The sequence below is a fragment of the Propithecus coquereli genome, unplaced genomic scaffold (assembly GCF_000956105.1).
Source record: "Propithecus coquereli isolate 6110/MARCELLA unplaced genomic scaffold, Pcoq_1.0 Scaffold165, whole genome shotgun sequence".
NCBI classification, from domain to species: domain Eukaryota; kingdom Metazoa; phylum Chordata; class Mammalia; order Primates; family Indriidae; genus Propithecus; species Propithecus coquereli.
The window spans coordinates 230,413-249,424 of record NW_012141080.1 but is presented as its reverse complement, the minus strand read 5'-3'; the positions used below and the strand labels follow the sequence as shown (position 1 = coordinate 249,424).

Below are 19,012 nucleotides of genomic sequence, written 5' to 3'. Positions count from 1 at the left end.
CATCTATCGAAAGAATCATATGGTCTTTGTTCTTGCTTTTATTTATGTGGCGAATTGGTTTTGAAACTGGCAAGGAGAGGCCAAAAGAGAAGGCTACCTTATGAGGAGCAAGCAGGTTTAGCAAAGGGACACAGCCAACCCAGGTGGACTCACTGGGAAGAAGACAGTAGGGGAAATAATATCCTGACCTCACATCTCCTGTCTGATTGCCTGCGGGACTCTCTTTGGGTGAACCCAACCAGAAGCCAGCAGTCAGTCTCCTCCAGGGCTAGGCAGAGAGTGCATCTGGAAAGGCAAACTGGGGACAAGTCCTATGTCTTGAAAATAGAATTTGGGGATGCAGACATTGCGGGGAGTGAGGGTTGATTTGGGAATAGGAAATCATTTCATTTAATTGTCTGGGAAGGGAGTAGTAAGAGAGAAGTTGGATCTGATCATGAAATACCTTAAATAACTTATAGAGTTCTTTCTAAATAGGAAAACCAGCCCATTTAATTATTTTCATGGTCCATTTCACTTCTTTAAATTGCTAGTTTTTCAAAGTAATGTGTTGTGCAATGTATCTGGCAGACCAAGCTGTTTCTGATTATTTACTTCCATCACAACAGTTTTTAGAGTCATCATTCCTTAAATCTTCCCTTAGATGATGAATTCAATTTCAGAAAAACTAAGCTTTCTGCTATGAGGGTACAGAGTTTAGAGCAAGGGTAGCACTGGGTGGTGCCTGAGATGACTCCTGCGGGACCTCAGGTGCTTCCCACCTCAGGCTATTGTTTATTTTCTCTGGTGTTTTCTACTTGATCTCCTCTCCTTTCACTTCTTGATGTTCCCACCTCCTTTCTCAGCCCCATCCCGGAACCTACGGCACCAATCCTCCAGTGAACCCCAGACATTGCTGTAGTGGCACCCTAGGGCAGTGGTTACTAGTCTGGCCTCTGAAGCCAACAGAATGAGTTCAAAACCCAGCTCCGCCATGACCTTGGGCAAGTCAACCTTCAGTTTCCTCATCTGTAAAAGGAAGGTAACAATGGCACCTATTTCACAGGGTTATAACGAGGGCTAACAGGGTTGATATAGGTGAAGTGCTCAGAATAATGCCTGGAGCCTTGGAAGTGCTATATGAGTATTTACTATTATTTTTGTTTTTATCTCCCTCAATGGCAGCCCCAAGATGCTGGAAGATGAACTTGAGGATGAGTTTGAGTGGGTTTTTTTTAATTTCAGAATATTAACAGGGGTACAAATGTTTAGGTTACATATATTGCCTTTGCCTCACCCGAGTCAGAGCTACAAGCATGCCCATCCCACAGACGGTTTGAGTGTTTAGATGAATCCAAGTTTTTATCACTCTCCTTTCAACCCTTCATGCTGATCTAGAGAGAGTGTAAAAACCATACAGAGGTCATAACACATCAATCTCTTATTCAGACACCTTTGGTGGTCCTCATTAACTGTGCCATCAGGCTCAAACTCCTAGGCATTCGAGGTCCCACATAATCTGTTCTGGTCTTTGCATTCTCTTTATGCACAGACATCCGTCCAAATAGCCTATGTGCCTGTAATATCCCAAGTCAGTGCTGGGGCGGGATGGGGTAGGAAGGTTCTAGTCTCTTCACCTACAATTTCCCCCAACATTGTACCTGCTCTCCATTTCTACCAGATTGAGCCAGGCACGTAGACAATCTAGAACTGCTAGGACCGCCTCGGAATAGTCACCACTTCCCACATGCCATATTCCTTCTGAAGGCACCTATCGCTGCGCAGACTTAAAGTCACTTCTTAAATAGAATCTTCCCTGATTCTCCTTTTTATAAATAATATCTCCTACCTCTCAGAGGCTATAACTTTCTTTTTACTTCTTACTGTGGTTTACTTTGTAATAGAATTATTTTTCATGCCTTCCTCTCCCAATAGCTAGAAGGTTGAGAAGAGCAGAAATGGAAAACAAAATTTCATGGCACATATTCTATGCTGGGCACTATACTGAGTGCTTTACATACACTAGTTCTTTTAATCCTCGAACAAATCCTGAGAAAGTAGGTATTATTACTTGCATTTTGGACATGAAAAACAGATGCTCCAATAGGACAGGAAACTTGCCCAAAGATGCCCAACTAGGTACTAGTGGAGCAGGGAGGAAAGCCTGCCTTCAAGTCCATGTTCTTTCTGCCCATCTCAAACCGCCCTGAACATGGCAGCCATGTGATCAGATTCATCTTTGTGTCTCTCAACACCCTATGCACAGTTCTTTGCTCATAGGAGCCTCTCAGATGAGACTGTTGAATTAAATTACCATAAACTTTTATAGGGAAATAAAAATCTCTGGTTTTGGTTGTTAATTTCTGTGACATCTTGGTGAAAGAGAAAAGGGGCAGACCTTCAGTAGCTCAAGAATATCTGCTTCATGGAAGATATAGGTGAGTCTCCCAGTCTCAAAGTTCTTTCCTTCCTATGGCCTCAGTAAGAATCTGAAGAATTGGGAACTGAGCCCAGTTTCCTGGCTTTGGGACCACAAAACAACATTGCAAAATTTTCTTCTATCTTTGCCTCCCTACTTCCTAGTATTTTTCCTCCTGTGCTGTGCTCTTATTTTCTTTTTAAACATTTCTTGGTAGCAAAAGAACAGTTTTGAAACAAATTGGATATTATTAAAATGCAGAACCTAAGCTAATTTACTACAGAGAAAGTGACATTAGTATCCCATCTCTATGACCTCCAGGAATCCAAATTCCATAGAGTAGAAACAGGTACTTTCCCTTTGTGCTAACTGTTTGGTTTCGATTACACCAAACTTCTTCAGCAGTTAGACAGTCACCTGGGATTGCAATTGCTACTTAGAGCTGCCTAAGCTTTCTCGATAAATCAGAAGTTAATTGGGTAGAGTGTGTTAAGCTCTGGAGCTTACACGTTGTCTATAATTTGATTTTGTATTTCGTTTTACTAAATGCAGACAGGCAGAACAGGCTATAAAATATCAAGTATCAGAAAATGCTCTTACAAAGAAGTAAAAGGTATTGCTCCTCAAGGGTATAAGACCAGTTCAGTCTATCAAAATGCTTGGTTTTGATATCACATCCTCATTAATACTGAAAACTTAATTATAGAGGGAACTTGGCTTTGTGAAAAATCATGAGCCATGAGAAAGATTTGAAGGTTTTTCAATCAGTTATGAACTGTTCTTAAGAACTAAACCTATTCCATCCAAATAAGTCAATATTTTAGCACAAGACAAAATATTGGTCCTATTATATTAAATATTAAACATGATATTAGTATTTTTTCTTCAGATAATCTTTCTTATTTAATTCCTACCTTGAGATTTTAGATTTTGAAATTGCTTCCTAATCCTCTCTATTTCACAGTCCAATATTAATCCTACTTTAATAGTCAAAGTTATTCTGATACTTACTAGAGTTTTAGGTCGAATTTGTGCTAAAGTTGAACAGTAATACTTTATGTTCTCTCTGTATTTTACAGCACATTGCAGCTCCTTTTATTAGTGCAAAAAATATTATGCTTATTTTATAGTACTTGGAGCATATTTTAAAAAATTTTATTGTAGAGGTTTATAGATGTAGCTTTGCTTTTGTGATATATTGTTAGACATCCTATAAACATTTATTGAGTGCTTATTTATTCTAGACACTTTGCTGGACACTGAGGACATACGAATGAAAAGAGTTAGATACAAACCTTGCATTTGAGAAGCTCACATTCCAATACGGCAATAGTCACATAAAGAAAGTTCTGATTTTTATAATTTACATGAACCTAACCATTTTAAAAACTTACCATTAATTAAATCATTATTTCAATGAGAAAAAAGATGATCTGTTTTTTAAATAATTTCCTGTGAGATGTCGTTTCTAGCTTCATATTGACACTAAAAGTGGCAGGACTAAAAGTAGACTCTGCGATTTTGACTCCAAATTCTCAAACTACATCCACTGTTCTACCAAGTCTATTAACAATCATATTAATTGAAGAACCCTGTCAGGGCAACAGAATCATCTCTGTAGCTTTTAGAATGGATACTTGTCAGAGGATCTCCCCAGAGATTCTAATTCGACATGATGTGACCACAAATTAACCACATCCTTTCCCATTGCAGCCATCAATGTTCTCAGTTGCAAACAACAGAAGCCAACTGTGGCTAATTTAAACAGAAAAGGGATTGATTGGAAGGATTCAACATGGTTTAAACACATGCATTTTTGTGGAAAGATCATAAAATTACCATTTCATGAAAAGTCTAAACAGGAAAACAAACATATTTGCAAGCAGGGAATTTAATTGAGAGATGTGATTACACAGAAGATGGAAGAGATGAGAAACCCAACTTAAGATGGTGAGATAGCTCAGGGATTAGTAACAACAGTTAGCCATTTCTATCCTTGGGCTGGAGACAAAAGGAGAGGAGAAAGTGTTAACAGGTCTTGGGGACCAACCAGGATCACCTGGCAGAAGCTGGAACCATGGCAGTCTAGTCTGACCGCAGCTAGAACCATAGAGGAGGTGCAACCACTGCTGGGGACTCTGCTGAAGATGAGCAAGAAGGAGAAGAAATACCCCAGTTTCTTCCTTCTTCCTATCCTCCAGTCTCCTTCTAGTGTCCCGACTGGTCATCCACAGCTGGAATCCAGCTAAGCCAGGAGGCTGGGACAGCTACCACAGCCCCACAATGACATTGTGAAGAGTCGAAGAATGGCAAGAAATGGATCTGAGGGCAAACAAGCCGAGAGCTGGCCCATCTTTGTTCTAATCCAGGTTTGCATAGTAACTTACTGGGGGAACTCGGGCAAGTCGTTTCCCTTCTCAGACCTTCCTTCTTTCATCTGTATAGTGGAATGTTGGGCCAGAGGCTCTCACATTTATATTTATGACTCCCCACTAGTCCTTAAGTTCGCTCCCCATCTTACCTTAGAAATTTTTCTATATTAGGAAAAGAGGATGATTCACATCCATACTTATATGGATAGAAGAGTTTTAGATCTTTTTCTGCAACTTCACACTGTTAAATCTGTCAAGTAATTTTGCTTCACGTTTACATCAATCTAATATGTAAGAAATGGCCATTTATGTGCAGTTTTTAAGATTCAGCCAAACAGTCTATGAAGATATGCTGCCAACACTTGTCTTTCCACCTCAGGTGGATTCTTTTTTCATAGGAAAAAATGCCAATGTAACAGGAAGTTTTTAATATGTATTATGGATGGGGGTTGTGTATTACAGATGGGTGGGTTTTTTTAATTGAAAAAGATGGGTTCTTTCTAAGTCATGGTGAGCCAGTTGAACAAACTGCTTCTGTCTCCCTCATTCAAAATACATGAGGCTCACCATGAGATGACAGACAAAGGCTGTACTAGCACTTACAAACAATGTCAGGAGATGCTGGTTTCCAAAAAACTTTTCCTTTGCCTTTGATGGTTGATTAATTTAAAGTGGTTCAGAGTCTTGCTTCCACCTAGAATGCAGAAAGCTGGAAAGAGTGTTTCTCTCACCCTAACAATGCAAAAAGGTCAGATAAATAATGAAATCACAACACTTCCTGAGCCTGTCAGAGAGCTGAGGTTGCAGGGCAAACAGTCTGAAATCTAAAGATGGACAACCCCTGGCCCCCAAGGGAGATGGCACACGTGTACACTGTTTCACCTGCGGCTTTCCCCTGTGGGAAGAAGAACTTCCCTACAAGCAGAAGAAAAAGTGGAAAAGGATGGAGCAGAAGTATTTAAAGAGATAATGGCTGAGATTTTCAAAAAATAATGAAAGATCTGAAGGTTCGGAGAACATTAAGCAGGATTAAAACCAAAATCAAACAGAAGCAAAACAAAATCTTTAAAACAAAAACAAAAACAAAACCCACACCTAACCACATTACACTCGAACAGCTAAAAGCCAAATATAAAGACACAATCATGAAAACAGCCCAAGACAAAGAGATAATTACCTATATAGGAGCAAAGATATGAATCATAACAGACTTCTCATTAAAAAAATGTAAGCCAAAGGACAATGGAGTGACATCCTTAAAGTACTGAAAAAAAAATAGTGTATATGTAATTGTGGACTCCAAATTCTATACTGTGGAAAAAATATCTTTCAAAAATGAAGGAAAAAAATAAAGACTTTTTCCAAACAGAGAAAAACTGAGAGAATTTACAACAGACTTATGCTACAACAAATATTAAAGGTAGTTTTTCAGCCAGGAGATAATACTAGACAGGAATGTGGATCTACATGAAATGGTTCAGAGATAATGATTCTCCTAGGATACTTGGAAGAATAAACACAAATTCTCTCTCAAGGGATGTGCCTTCAACCTGCAATTACGGCAGCCCTGCTACCCTACAGTATGGCACACTGGGTAACTTGAAAACTCTTCCACCAGAAAATACCTAGAAAGACTGGATAAAATATAACTTACATAACTGTGTAGTTGAGAATGTACAAAAAATAAGGAAAACTCGCAGGATTCCCAAACAAAGTGGACACTGAGAACCAGAGCAGGAAGCCACTGAGCTAATGCTAGATCTGGCCTGGGTTCCCAACAACCTAGAAGCCTGGGTTTTTAACAGCCCTGCTGGAGCAGGAGACAGCCTTGGGACAGTCAAGCCAGGAGACTGATACCACATCTTCATAAAAACCTGAGAAACTTGAAGGGCCACCAAAACATTCTCCCATCAGCAAAAGAAAAAAATGTCTGTCTTGTGTTTGAGTAAGGGAAACAAAGTTTCTCTAGGAAATTCATAGCTTTGGACTTGTGTCTCATGCAGGTTTAGGGTTTGGACATACACTAGCAGTCCAGGAGTGGTAGTGTCTAAGCCAAGAAATTACCAAAAGAGTATTCTATAGTAGCCTAATCTTTGGGAACCAGGCAAAAGCAAATGCTAATCCTTTCTGTAGAGATGTGTCCTTAAACAAGGAAAGGATTCCACAGAAAAAGCCCTTCCAAAAATTAGCTGAAATCTAGATCCATATACACACTAATTTTTAAAAAGTCATAGAAAAAAACTTGACTCCCTGCTTCCTGTCTACCCAAACCAGTCATTCTTGTTAAGGCCCCACTGGTCAGCCACTGTTCTCATGTCCCATAACAAATTGTTCTTTGCCATGTTACAAGAGAATTCTTTGAGAGCAGGGATTGTCTCATCATCCTTTATATTGTCCCATGGTGTCTACAATGTTGCTACTCCATAAATATTCAGATTAAAATCCAACTCCATCACTTACTAGCTCCGTGCTCTTGAGAAAGTGATGTAACCTCTATCTCCCTCAGTTTTCTCACCTTCATAGCCAGCAATAGCAGGTAGAGTCCTGCACGTCTCATCACTCTGAACTCTTCTGCTTCCCTCTTCTATTTTAAAAACCTTCGTGATTACATTAGGCCCATCCAGAGAATTGGGATAATCTCTTGATTTTAACATCAGCTGTTTAGTTACCTTAATTACATCTGCAACCTTAATCCCCCTTTGCCAAGTAATATTAACATGACAGTCACAGGTTCTGGGGATGAGGACATGGACGTATCTGGAGAGCTATCGATCTGCCTACCACACTGGCATTAGCTCATTTGAAGAAAAAATAAAAGAGAAAACACTTATTACATGGCACTTGCTATGTACCAGGAATTTATGTTTATTATCCTCACAACAACCCTATGAAGTGCTTGGTATCCTTTTCCCCATTTTTCACATGAGAAAACTGAGGACCCTGAGCCAAGGAATGTGGATGTCCCCTAGGAGCTGGAGAAGGCAAAGAACTGTATTCTCTCCTCCGGCTTCCAAAAAGGAACATAGCCCCGCTCTCACTTTGATTTTAGCCCAGTGAAACTTCTTACCTATTGAAACATAAGATAATAAGTATGTGCTGTTTTAAGCCACTAAGTTTGTGGCAATTTAACAGCGATTGAAAACTAATCAAGCCACTTACAAAAATTCTCGGTCAAAACAAATTTGTTTATTTATAAATCCCCGTGGCCGCTCTCTATAGTAAAAGAAACACATTTATCCAGCATTTCGAAAAACCAAACAGGTAGAAGACTTAGTAAAAAATGTATATAAGAGATTAAACCTTGAATTTTAGCTTCCTCTGAAGATGAAGAAGTCTACCCTACATCAGTGAGAACTTCCAGCTTTGCAACTGAAGATTGTAACAAGCAGTTCTATTCCCAACGCTATTCGAGAAAATTACTTATGCTGACTAGATTTAGCTACAATCAATCAAAAACAAGAGCCGAAGGAACACATACCTATGAGTTTTGATGTGAAACACAGCATCTTTCTTGCCAATGTTTCGTACCAGCAGAATCTTCTGGGTGCTGTATTTGACAGGGCAGGTGGAAAAATTCAGCTTGTCAGGAAAATCTAGGATGGCGCGAGCACCTCTAGCTTTGATGGGCACGATAAACTTTTCTCTTTCAGTAACACAGGTCAAGATATGGGCGTAATCCTGCAAGGGAAGGGTAGAATCATTATTTGTGGGAAAATGAACATGATCAAGATAACTGGTCGTACGCCAGGCATTTTGCAAAACAACTTAGTGTGTTTCTATGAAAACATCCCAAGACAATTACAGATGTACTTTTAATGAGATTCTCTTTTCTGAGAGAGAGAGAGCTTTTCAAGTGTTAAAACCTACCAGCCAGCAGAGAAGCTCATGTTTCATGTGTTTCCTAGGTACTAGGGACATGGGGTGGGGGGTGGGGGGATAGTGACAGGCAAGGCACATTTTTCTTTAGATCAAAGGAGGTTTATGCCAGTTCCCTCATACCATCCTTCTAAATCCTATTTATTCTTCAAGTCATATTAGAATGGTGATTCTAATTAATGGCCTCTTTATGCCCATACTCTCTGCAATGTGACTGCAGCTCCTCCATCAAGAATGGAGTCTCCTTTGCTTTGAGCAATACAAGGTGGCAGAAGTTATTTCAAGCTGAGCCTTCAAGAAGCTTTGGACATGTCCAGTCTTGCTCTTAGAACACTGCCAATGGCATGTGAACAAGCCTGGTCTAGCCTACTGCAGCACGTGAGCCTGGATGTGCCCAGATATGTGAAACAGCCCAGCCAAGATGAGCAGAGCTGCCTACCGATGCATGAGTGGGCCCAGTAAGACCAGAAGAACCACTCAGCTGAACCATAGTCTTGTGAGCAATAACAAATTTTCATTATTTCAAGCCACTGTATTTCAGGGTGGTCTGTTATTCTACAGCAATAAGTAACAGATACATAGCTCAGTTTAAACTTTACCTCTTGTGCAAAGCTATTAATGACCACTCCAGATAAAACAGCTGAAGCCCTACGCATCTCTCTTTCCCAATCTTGAGTCTAAATGCAACAGAATTACTGAATGATTACTCTTTTTGTCATCTCATAAGATAGAAATAGAATGCTTGCCTGCAATATAGCAAGGAAAAAGTTAAAAGTGAACCCTCATCAACAAGCAAAACTAAATGTAAGAGGAAAACGTTAACAGTTCCCTCAAGAATAGGCCAAAAGCTCAGAAGTCACCATACAACAAACTTGTTATCTAAACCAGGCTTATTTTTCTTAATTTTAAGTTTTCCCATCATTTTAGTGTGTGTTTCAGCTGCAAGGTAATCTTGCTAAATGTAAAGTCACTTTGAACTTAAATTTCCTTTTGGCAATCATGTAGTAAATGGTATTAAGTGATGGAAGTTTTAAAAAAATCTCTCTTTGGGCTTTGGGCATAGAGTAGGAATGAGGCCGTCTGACATACAGACTGACATATAGACCTGGCCATGCACTTGACTTCATGAAACCACAGAACAAGGGTGAAGCAGTGGCATCCACAGTTACCATATTCATTCGACTGTGTTTATTAAGTGCCCAGCACTGTATTAGGTCTAGAAATACACCTGATTAGGAAATGCAGACATGGTCATGGCCTCTTCCAGCTTACATTAGGATGGAGGAAATGATGAGCAGATGAATAAAGGGCATATAACGCGCAATGCAATTCATATATAAATAACTATAAAGACAAAATAACCAGAATAGTCCATGAACAGCCTTTACACCTGCAATTCTCTCTGTCCCCCGGAATTCCAAACTCTACCCTGCTGCCCAGTCAGCACCTCATTGGGTGTAAACTCATCATGTCTCAAACCAAAGTCCCCAATGAGTGCCACTGCCTACCACTGCATCAAGACACCTTGCTGAGACATAGGAATGGGGGCTGAAGTTCAGCCCACTGCTGGCCCCAGCTGTACCAGCCCAATGGGGGGGACCTTTTTCTAGTACCCACAAAGGCTCCACGAAGCCAGCTGAGATCCTGCTCCTGACCCTCCCTACACCCTAGCCCTATTCCCATTCAGCCTCCTGGTCTCAGACCTGGACCCTCCAGCCTTCCAGTGGCCTGGATTTAAAACCTTGGAAGAAGAGCATCCTTGATGCTCTAATTCTCAATTTCTTGGTAAATCCTGTAGGCCCTATAGCAAGACTGCAATCACTGCTTGCCCTCACCCCTACCACCTGGTCCTAACTACTCCAATCTTTCCTGGGCTAACTCCTGGGACTCTATTTTGACCCTTGCTCTCCTAAAGTCCAGTTTCCTCCCAAGGGCCAGAGGGATCCAGTTAAAATGTAAGTCAGCTCAGCCTGCTCTTCTGCTCAAAAGTATCCCAGGTGAGGCTGGCATGCTTGTGAGCACCGCATGGCCTGGTGCCCCTCTCATTTCTCTGGCCACATCTCCTCCTCTCCCCTTGCTCCTCCTGAAACTGCAGCCTTCCCCTTCAGAGCCTTTGTACATGGTGACTTCTCTTTCCTTCCCTGGCTGCCCTATTTCCAACTTAACTCTCACTCTCCTGCCTGATTGCTCCCAAGCCTTCCATCCTGCTTTGATCTTCCCCAAAGCCATCTAGCACAGTATCTATTCTACCTACTTATTGAGTTTAGCAAGTCTCTCCCCAGTGTTTCCACATCAACAGGAATTTTGCCCATCTTCTTGCTGCAGTATACCCAGTACCTAGAACAAGGCCTAATACTTGGCAAACATTCAACAAATATTTGTTGAATGAAGGAAACTGAGCAATAACATGGTGGTTAGTGATGAGTGAAGAGAAACTAAGCACAATACAGGGACAGTGAGTGACTGGAGAGCTCTTTCGCATAGAGGTCAGGAAAGGCCTTTATGAGGAGGTGACACTTCAGCAGACACATGAGTGGGTGAGAGATGAAGCCATGTGGGTGGATGGCTCTCTGGGGGGAAGCATGATTTGAAGCCTGGTGGCAGGGCAGAGCAAGAGGACAGTGTTTAGACACATGGCCAAGAGGCTGTGGGGGCCAGATCCCACTGGATCTTACAGGCCATTGTTAGGACCTGAGCGTGGCTGAAAGTATTTGTGATGTTGACAGGTGATCATGATGCAACCTGGGTCACATTTTAGGGAACGCACTAGCTGCTATGCGGCAACAGACTGTAAGGAGATTGCAGTGGGCAAAGGGAGGCCAGTTAGGACGCCACTGTAATAGTCCAGTCAAGAGATGACACAGGGCTGGACAGGTGTGGTCAAGTGCTTAGCCTAGTGTCTGGTGAGAAGCAAGTGCTCAATAAATGTTAGCTGTCATTATTAAACTTTTGAATTAAATACAGTAATTTATGTATGGCACATAGGAAAAATTTGATGATAATACTGATAACAATAATAGAACAAGATACTTTCAGAAACTGACAAGGGCTTTGAAGAAAATAAAACATGGTAAAGTGATAATATGGGACAGGGCTGCTTTACATTAGAATAACCAAAGAGGCCTCACTGAGGAGGTGACCTTTGATTAGAGACCTGAACAGCAAACAGAGCCAGCCAGATGAGATCTAGGAACAGAGTGTTCCTGGCAAGGAGAATTGCAAACATAAAAGTCCTAAGGCCAAGTGAGTAATAAAAATTAATGGACAGTATTCATGAAATTTATTACAATTGAGTTGTTAGACTCTTAGCTGTGCAATAGATTCTGGTTTCTAGATGGTAATGCCAGGCTCCAAAATTATGTTATACGGACACAAAGAAGTACAAATTGCACCAAGCATACTTGATATTAGAAAACCCCACAGAATTCAAGAATGCAAGTCTAATCTGATTACAACAGAATCCTAAAGCGATAAGCACTGTTTTCACTTTTTATTAAGAGATTGAAACCAGCCAGGACAGGTTTTGTCGGGAATTATAAACTGGAAAGCACCTGGCACATGTAAAAACAATATTAATTGAGACTTTGAAAGAAAGAACAAAAGCTGCTGCTGAATCCAGGATGAGAGGAGATCCTGAAGTGTTTTGCCTTATTTTATTCTAAATTCACATATCCTCTGCCTTGTTCTATTAAAAATTTCAGACAGCTGGCCGGGAGCGGTGGCTCACGTCTGTAATCCTAGCTCTCTGGGAGGCCGAGGCAGGTGGATTGTTTGAGCTCAGGAGTTCGAGACCAGCCTGAGCGAGAGCGAGACCCCGTCTCTACTAAAAATAGAAAGAAATTAATTGGACAACTAAAAATACATAGAAAAAATTAGCCGGGCATGGTGGCGCATGCTTGTAGTCCCAGCTACTCGGAAGGCTGAGGCAGAAAGATCGCTTGAGCCCAGGAGTTTGAGGTTGCTGTGAGCTAGGATGACGCCACGGCACTCTAACCAGCCCGGGCAACACAGTGAGACTTTGTCTCAAAAAAAACAAACAAAAAAAAATTTCAGACAGCTGAAAATAGTTTAGGAGACTAATTGAAATATTGAGAGGGATGTTTTCAAACCTTTTCAAGGTCTGAAATAAGTAAGGTTTGAAGTTTGATCAGAATTATGCATTTTTTCATAATCAAGTCACATACCCATAAAAGAATATGAATAAAGTTCTTTAAACAATTCCTTTAAAATGTATTCTGATCTCTGAAGCTAGCCATTTAATATGATCATATTAGGTTATGTAATATACCATTATATACTGCCCTACTGGCTTAAAATCAGTTCAGATGCTAAGACCTGGGAGGCTCTGTCGGCATGCAAGCCAAGCAATTCAGCTGATGTGCTCCTTTCACTGTGCTTACATCCAGGGTGATCAGGTCACCATTGAAAGCCAGAATATTTCTTCTGAGCTCTTTCCCCTCTACTATGAGAGATTTAGCCATGAATTACTTTATATCCTTAAATGCTATCCTGTATGACAATGCTCTCCAGATGAAACTTTTGAATCATTTTTTGTCATTAGCCTTCCTTCCAACATGTCCCTCTTCCAAACTCTAAAAAACCAGCAGCAGAATATGCAAATGGCAGACGTGACTTTCTGAGAAGTGCAAAGAACAGATCTTGATTTACATTAGCCCCATGACAGAGAGCAAACATGGCAATAATTCGTCCTTTCAAGTCTTAGGCAAACGATGCCTTGTGCCGCAGTACGTGACTCTGCGGTGGTGAAGGGCAAGGCCAGCGTGACGACACCCTCACATCTTCTTTCTGCCTTTCCCACTCCTGAACTGGATGGAGGGATGGTAACCAGCGTGAAACCAGATATGATTAGGACTCAGTGAGTTTAATACTCAGTGTCCCTGGAAAACGTTCTAAATTCCTTAGCCAGATAAAAGTATTGATTATACACCATCACTCTGAAATTCACCCCTCAAAAAGGAAGAGTCAGTTCTGGAGTCCCGATCACTTTAAACATGAGACTGATCAGGTATCTTGGGTCTTGTCCTCTACCACGATGGCTCCTCATGTGATTTAGCTGGGGCCTCAGCTTCCTAGCAGCATCTACATTTCTCCATCTATTAAAAAAGGATGACCTCTGATCGTTGGCTTGAAAAGAGACCTAGGACTTCCAAATTTATTTTGACCAGTGTTGTCCTTAGTATATAATGATAATGTGGTTACTTCATGATTCATGTATAAATCATCTACTTAAGGTAATTAAATTTCCTCTTTAGCTTTTTTGCTTTCGAAGGTACCCCTAAATCTACCAATCCACCTGCATTCACTTCTGTTCGTATCTAAGACCAACCTCTCCCCTATGTACTAGATCTCGACCCTGCTCATTTACTATAGGATTTGTCTGAGTCACCTGTTTTCCCTCTTTGCTGAACATGCAAACATCAGCTTATAATCATGCTTCACTAGCCTCATCTTAAATATAAAAGACCTACCCTTGACACCAACATCCACCACCAGCTACTTCCCCATTTTTCCAATTACCCTTTCCAGGAAAACTCCTCCATGGTGTCATTCATGCTCAATCTTGCCACCTCCTCACTTTCCATTCTCTCCTTAACCCACTCAATCTGGCTTCTGTACTCAACGTTCCCCAGAAACTCTTCTCGCCAAGGTCACTAACGGCTTAGCCAAAGCCAATGGTTAATTCCACATCCTCATTTACTCCTGATTCCCCACTGTACCCACCCCAGCCTCACAAACCTGCCTTTCCTCCTCTGCTCCCTGTCTTAGTAAATGGAGCCACCATCTGGCCAGCTGCTGGCCAAAATCCTGAGTCCAGCTAGACTCCTTTCTTTCTCAAAGCCTTCATCCAACCCGTCAGCAGATCCTGACGGCTCTGACAGAAGGACACATCCGAACTCCTCCTGCTTCTCAGCACCCTCGCTGTCACCACCCTCGTCCAAACATTCTGATCTTTTGCCTGAACTATCGCAATAGCCTCTTGCCCCTGTATCAGGGTTCGGTCAGCATTTAAATACATATAACGGGAAGAAAATAAGTGCAGCTTACACTAGATGGAAGTTTATTTCTCTGATATGAAGAAGTTTAGAGGTAGGTGGGCCGGGTTGGTAGGGCGGCTCCACAGTGTCACCGGAGACCCAAATTCCTTAACTCCTGCTCTACCATTCTAGCACACAGCTTCCATCCTCAATGTCACTTCATGGGGCAGAGCGATTCCTGGGACATGGCTCTCTTTCACAGCCAAGCTACAGGCCAGAAGGAGGAAGGTAAGTCAGCTCTCTTCAAGTAGATGCCTTGGCAGTCCCTCTGCTCACATCTCATTGGCCAGTACTTAGACATATATAGCTGCAAAGGAAGTTGGGAAATGTAATGTCTTATTTTAGGCAGTAATGAGTCCAATCAAAATTTGTGGGTCTCCTTATAAACTGATGATGGTAATGTAAATTATTACAGCCATTATGGAAAACAGTATGGAGGTTCCTCAAAAAATTAAAGATAGAACCACCGTATGATCCAGCAATTCCACTTCTGGATATATAGCCAAAGGAAATGAAATCAGTATGTCAAAGAGATATCTGCACTCCTCTGTTCATTGCAGCACTATTCACAATAGCCAAGATAATGGAGTCGATCCAAGTGTCTACCAACAGCTGACTGGATCGGACGTGGTGGCTCACATCTCCTAGCACTCTGGGAGGCCAAGGTGGGAGGATCACCTGAAGTCAGGAGTTCAAGACCAGCCTGAGTGAGAGTGAGACTCCGTCTCTACTAAAAATAGAAAAAATTAGCCAGGTGTGGTGGCACATTCCTGTAATCCCAGCTCTTGGGGAGGCTGAGGCAGGAGGATCGCTTGAGCCCAGGAGTTTGAGGTTGCTGTGAGCTAGGCTGATGCCACAGCACTCACCCAGGTAACAGAGCAAGACTCTGTCTCAAAAACAGAACAAAAAACAAAAAAAAACCCAGATGACTAGATAAAGAAAATATATATACACAATGTAATACTATATAACCTTTAAAAAGAATGAAATTCTGTCACTTGTGATGCCATGGATGAACTTGGAGGCAATAATGCTAAGTGAAATAGGCCAGGCATAAAAGACAAATATCACATGATCTCACTTACATGTGGAATCTAAAAACAGTCGAATGCATAGAAGCAGAGAGTAGAATGGTGGTTACCAGGAGCTGGGGTGGGGGATTGGGGAGATGTTGGTCAAAGGGTACAAAACTTCAGTTAGACAGGAAGAATTGGTTCAGGAGATCTATTGTACAATATGGTGACTATGGTTAATAATAATATATAATTGAAAATTGCTAAGAGAGTAGATTTTAAATGTTCTCACCACAAAAAAAAGATAAGTATGTGAGGTAAGGTTAATTAGCTTGATTTAGCCATTTCATAATGTACACATATATCAAAACATCATGTTGTACATCATAGATACAATTTTTGTCAATTAAAAATAATTTAAAAAATTGTGGTTCTCTTAGAAATGAGGAAAGAGAACATGGATGTCAAGGGTAGGGAACTAGCTGTTATGCTCAACACCCCCTTCAGTCTCTTCTCTACCCAGCAACCAGAGTGATCCTAAAATCTAAGTCAGATTATGTCATTCATAATGAAAACCCACCAGGGTAGACAAAAGGGAAGGATCAAGCATTTACCCTCTCCTTCCTGTATGAGCTATACCTCAGGGTAGCTGAACAGTTGATGAGGGAAGGTTTTGTTGTCGTCGTTGTTGTTGTTTTTAGAATAACTTCAGCCAGTAAGTGCAAAATAAATTATAGAATTAGAAATTTAACCCTGAATGACCTAGGCAATGATCCTTATTAGATTATTAAATAAACTGAAATATAACAATAGACATTTTGTGCCTCTTGATTCTTGGTGTGATACAATAGGAAGTACCACATCATCTATGAAGGATTCTTGTGGGGGGAGGAATACCTTAAACATGAAACTAACCAAGGCTCTAGATCAAATTGCTAGTTTACAGGCAACAGTACTGACAGGGATGCAATAACCAAATCTTGTTTGGATCTTGATTTAAAAAACCAACTTTAAAAAAATTATGACTCAACTGGGGAGAGCTGACTACTGACTAGATATTTGATGATATTAAGGAGGTTTTGCCATTTTTAGTTGTGATAATGGTACTGTGGTTATGCTAACTTCAAGAAATACAAATAATGAAGTATTTATAGATGAAATAATATGACGTACAGGGTTTGCTTCAAAATCCACTGGGCAAGGGAAGGATAGATGAATCCAGACAGTTCGTGTGCTGATAATTTGGAGAGCTGAGTGATGACAGTTCCTATACTGTTCTCTTTATTTTTACATATGAATGAAAGCTTCCATAATAAAAATATTTTATTAAATACTTTATAATGGCTTCCTATCCAAATTTGCATGGCTTCAAAGATCCTTCATGAGCTCCCCTTCTGCAACCTCATCTCCTACCATTTTTCCAGCAGCTTCCACTGTTCAGCCCTGCTGGCATTCTGGTACTTTCCTGAGCTTGCTGCTCAGCATGTTTCTGCCACAGGGCCTTTACACTTGCCGTCCCCTCTCCCAGACAGCTCTTCCCTCAGATATTTGTATGGCTTAAATTAGTTCTCTGCCCAATGTCATCTCAATGGAGAAATCTTCCCTGACCCTCCTCTTGAAAGAAAACAGAGCCCCCATCACTGTCTATCCTCTGTCAACACCTGAAATTATATTATGCACTTGTTTGTTTTTTCATCGTGGAGCATAAGGTCCATGAAGGTCCAAGCTCATTCTATTTTCCATTGGATCCCGGCTCATAGAACTGGGCCTGGCAATGAGTGAAGGACAGAATATTATTCATTTTAATATCTTTATTTGAATACTAAACTATCGAGTTCTTCATAAAGAGAATTCCTAAGATCTTCATTAGCCTTATTATCAAATTTTATTTATCAAGTCCAGAAAGCTAAGAATTAGTGATGTGACTCACTGAAGGTATGAAACAAAATGAAGAGAAACTCTCAGACATCTTTTTCCTGGGTGAAATGTCAAAAAGAAAGTTAACATCTAATATGTTCATGACACAAAAAGATATTTTAGCCCTTTTTATATGCTTTTGTCATCTGTAGGCCATCTTCAAGTTGAAGAAACTTCTCTATGTTTTCTTGAGATGAACTTCTCCTTACTTATCTCACTTAACAAATATTTACCATACACTTCCTATATGTCAGGCACTGTACTAAGTAAGCACCAGGGTTCCAGGGGTGACCCAGACAAAAACTGGGGAGGGCTAATTCCAGGCAGGAGGAAAACAAAATCCTGGTCATTATTTTTGCCAACAAAATTATTGATTGCAGAAAATTTTATGATACCTCCGTTTGAATTCAAAATGCTGGAACTATAGTTTATTATTATTATACATCTAGATAACATAAAATATATTCACATTTTATATTCTTCTCAGGCCATGATTTTTAAGTTTCATGGTAACCAATCAGGAAGACCATTTTGGCAACAAATTAGAAATTTTCTTAACACATAAGGGAGTCATCTAATTTCATCGCTTCATACTTTCCTCAAAGCAATCCTGCCATTTCTGTATGACAATACTATTGCAAACAGGTGCTTTCTTCAGTCCAAGGAAGTATGCTCTTTTGCTTTCCCATAAAAGCCTAATATTTTTCATTCTCATTTTAATAGTAAAGATACAAATTTAAGAAGTTAAGAAAAATGTCGGGCTTCAGAATTTTATGGTGTTATTTAATGATAACATTGACTATTATATTTCTACAGTGCATGATATGTACATTAGGATTATTAGATTAATGGCATCTCCAGTTAGTTTTTTAAAAGTCTCTGTGAAGAGAGATAAGGAAAGCCAAAGTGAATTTGCTACACCTGTTATCTGGGTATTTGGCATTCTTAACAAGTTCCATCCCCAGGAAGCCAGATTAATAGATGACCGGGAAAAATGTAAATTGTATTATCATCTTTGACGTGCTAATATACATGGGTGCTGAAAATCCAATTGCAAGAGGGCTGGCTTATTAACTGTGGCATGCTACAATTTACATATCTCACCCTCCAGATGTGAGAAGGGTAAATGAGAATGGAGTCTGTTCAGATCAGCAGGGGATAAGGAAGGGGAAAAAATGTGTAGACTTTGGCTATCAATTTGCCCAAGTGAAGAAACAATGACACAGTGAAATGATTGACTTTTATTTTTCCTAAAATAAATCTGGCTCTAGTTACTCCTTGGCTGCATTCTGGAGCAGACCGGAAGATAGCATCCCTAACCCTAGCTGGTCATTCCTGCATGGCCCTTCAACTTTCCAACAGTGAGGGCGAATGCAGATA

The 19,012-nt window shown here is 40.5% G+C and overlaps 1 protein-coding gene across 1 annotated transcript in view; it reads right to left on the bottom strand.

Annotated features, from left to right (window-relative positions):
- HYDIN (HYDIN, axonemal central pair apparatus protein) overlaps positions 1–19,012 on the bottom strand; it is a 299,281-nt gene that overhangs the window by 274,801 nt on the left and 5,468 nt on the right. Inside the window, exon 3 of the mRNA XM_012641507.1 lies at positions 8,249–8,448. Coding sequence (XP_012496961.1) covers positions 8,249–8,448 — 200 coding nt within the window. The remainder of the gene's footprint in view (positions 1–8,248; positions 8,449–19,012) is intronic.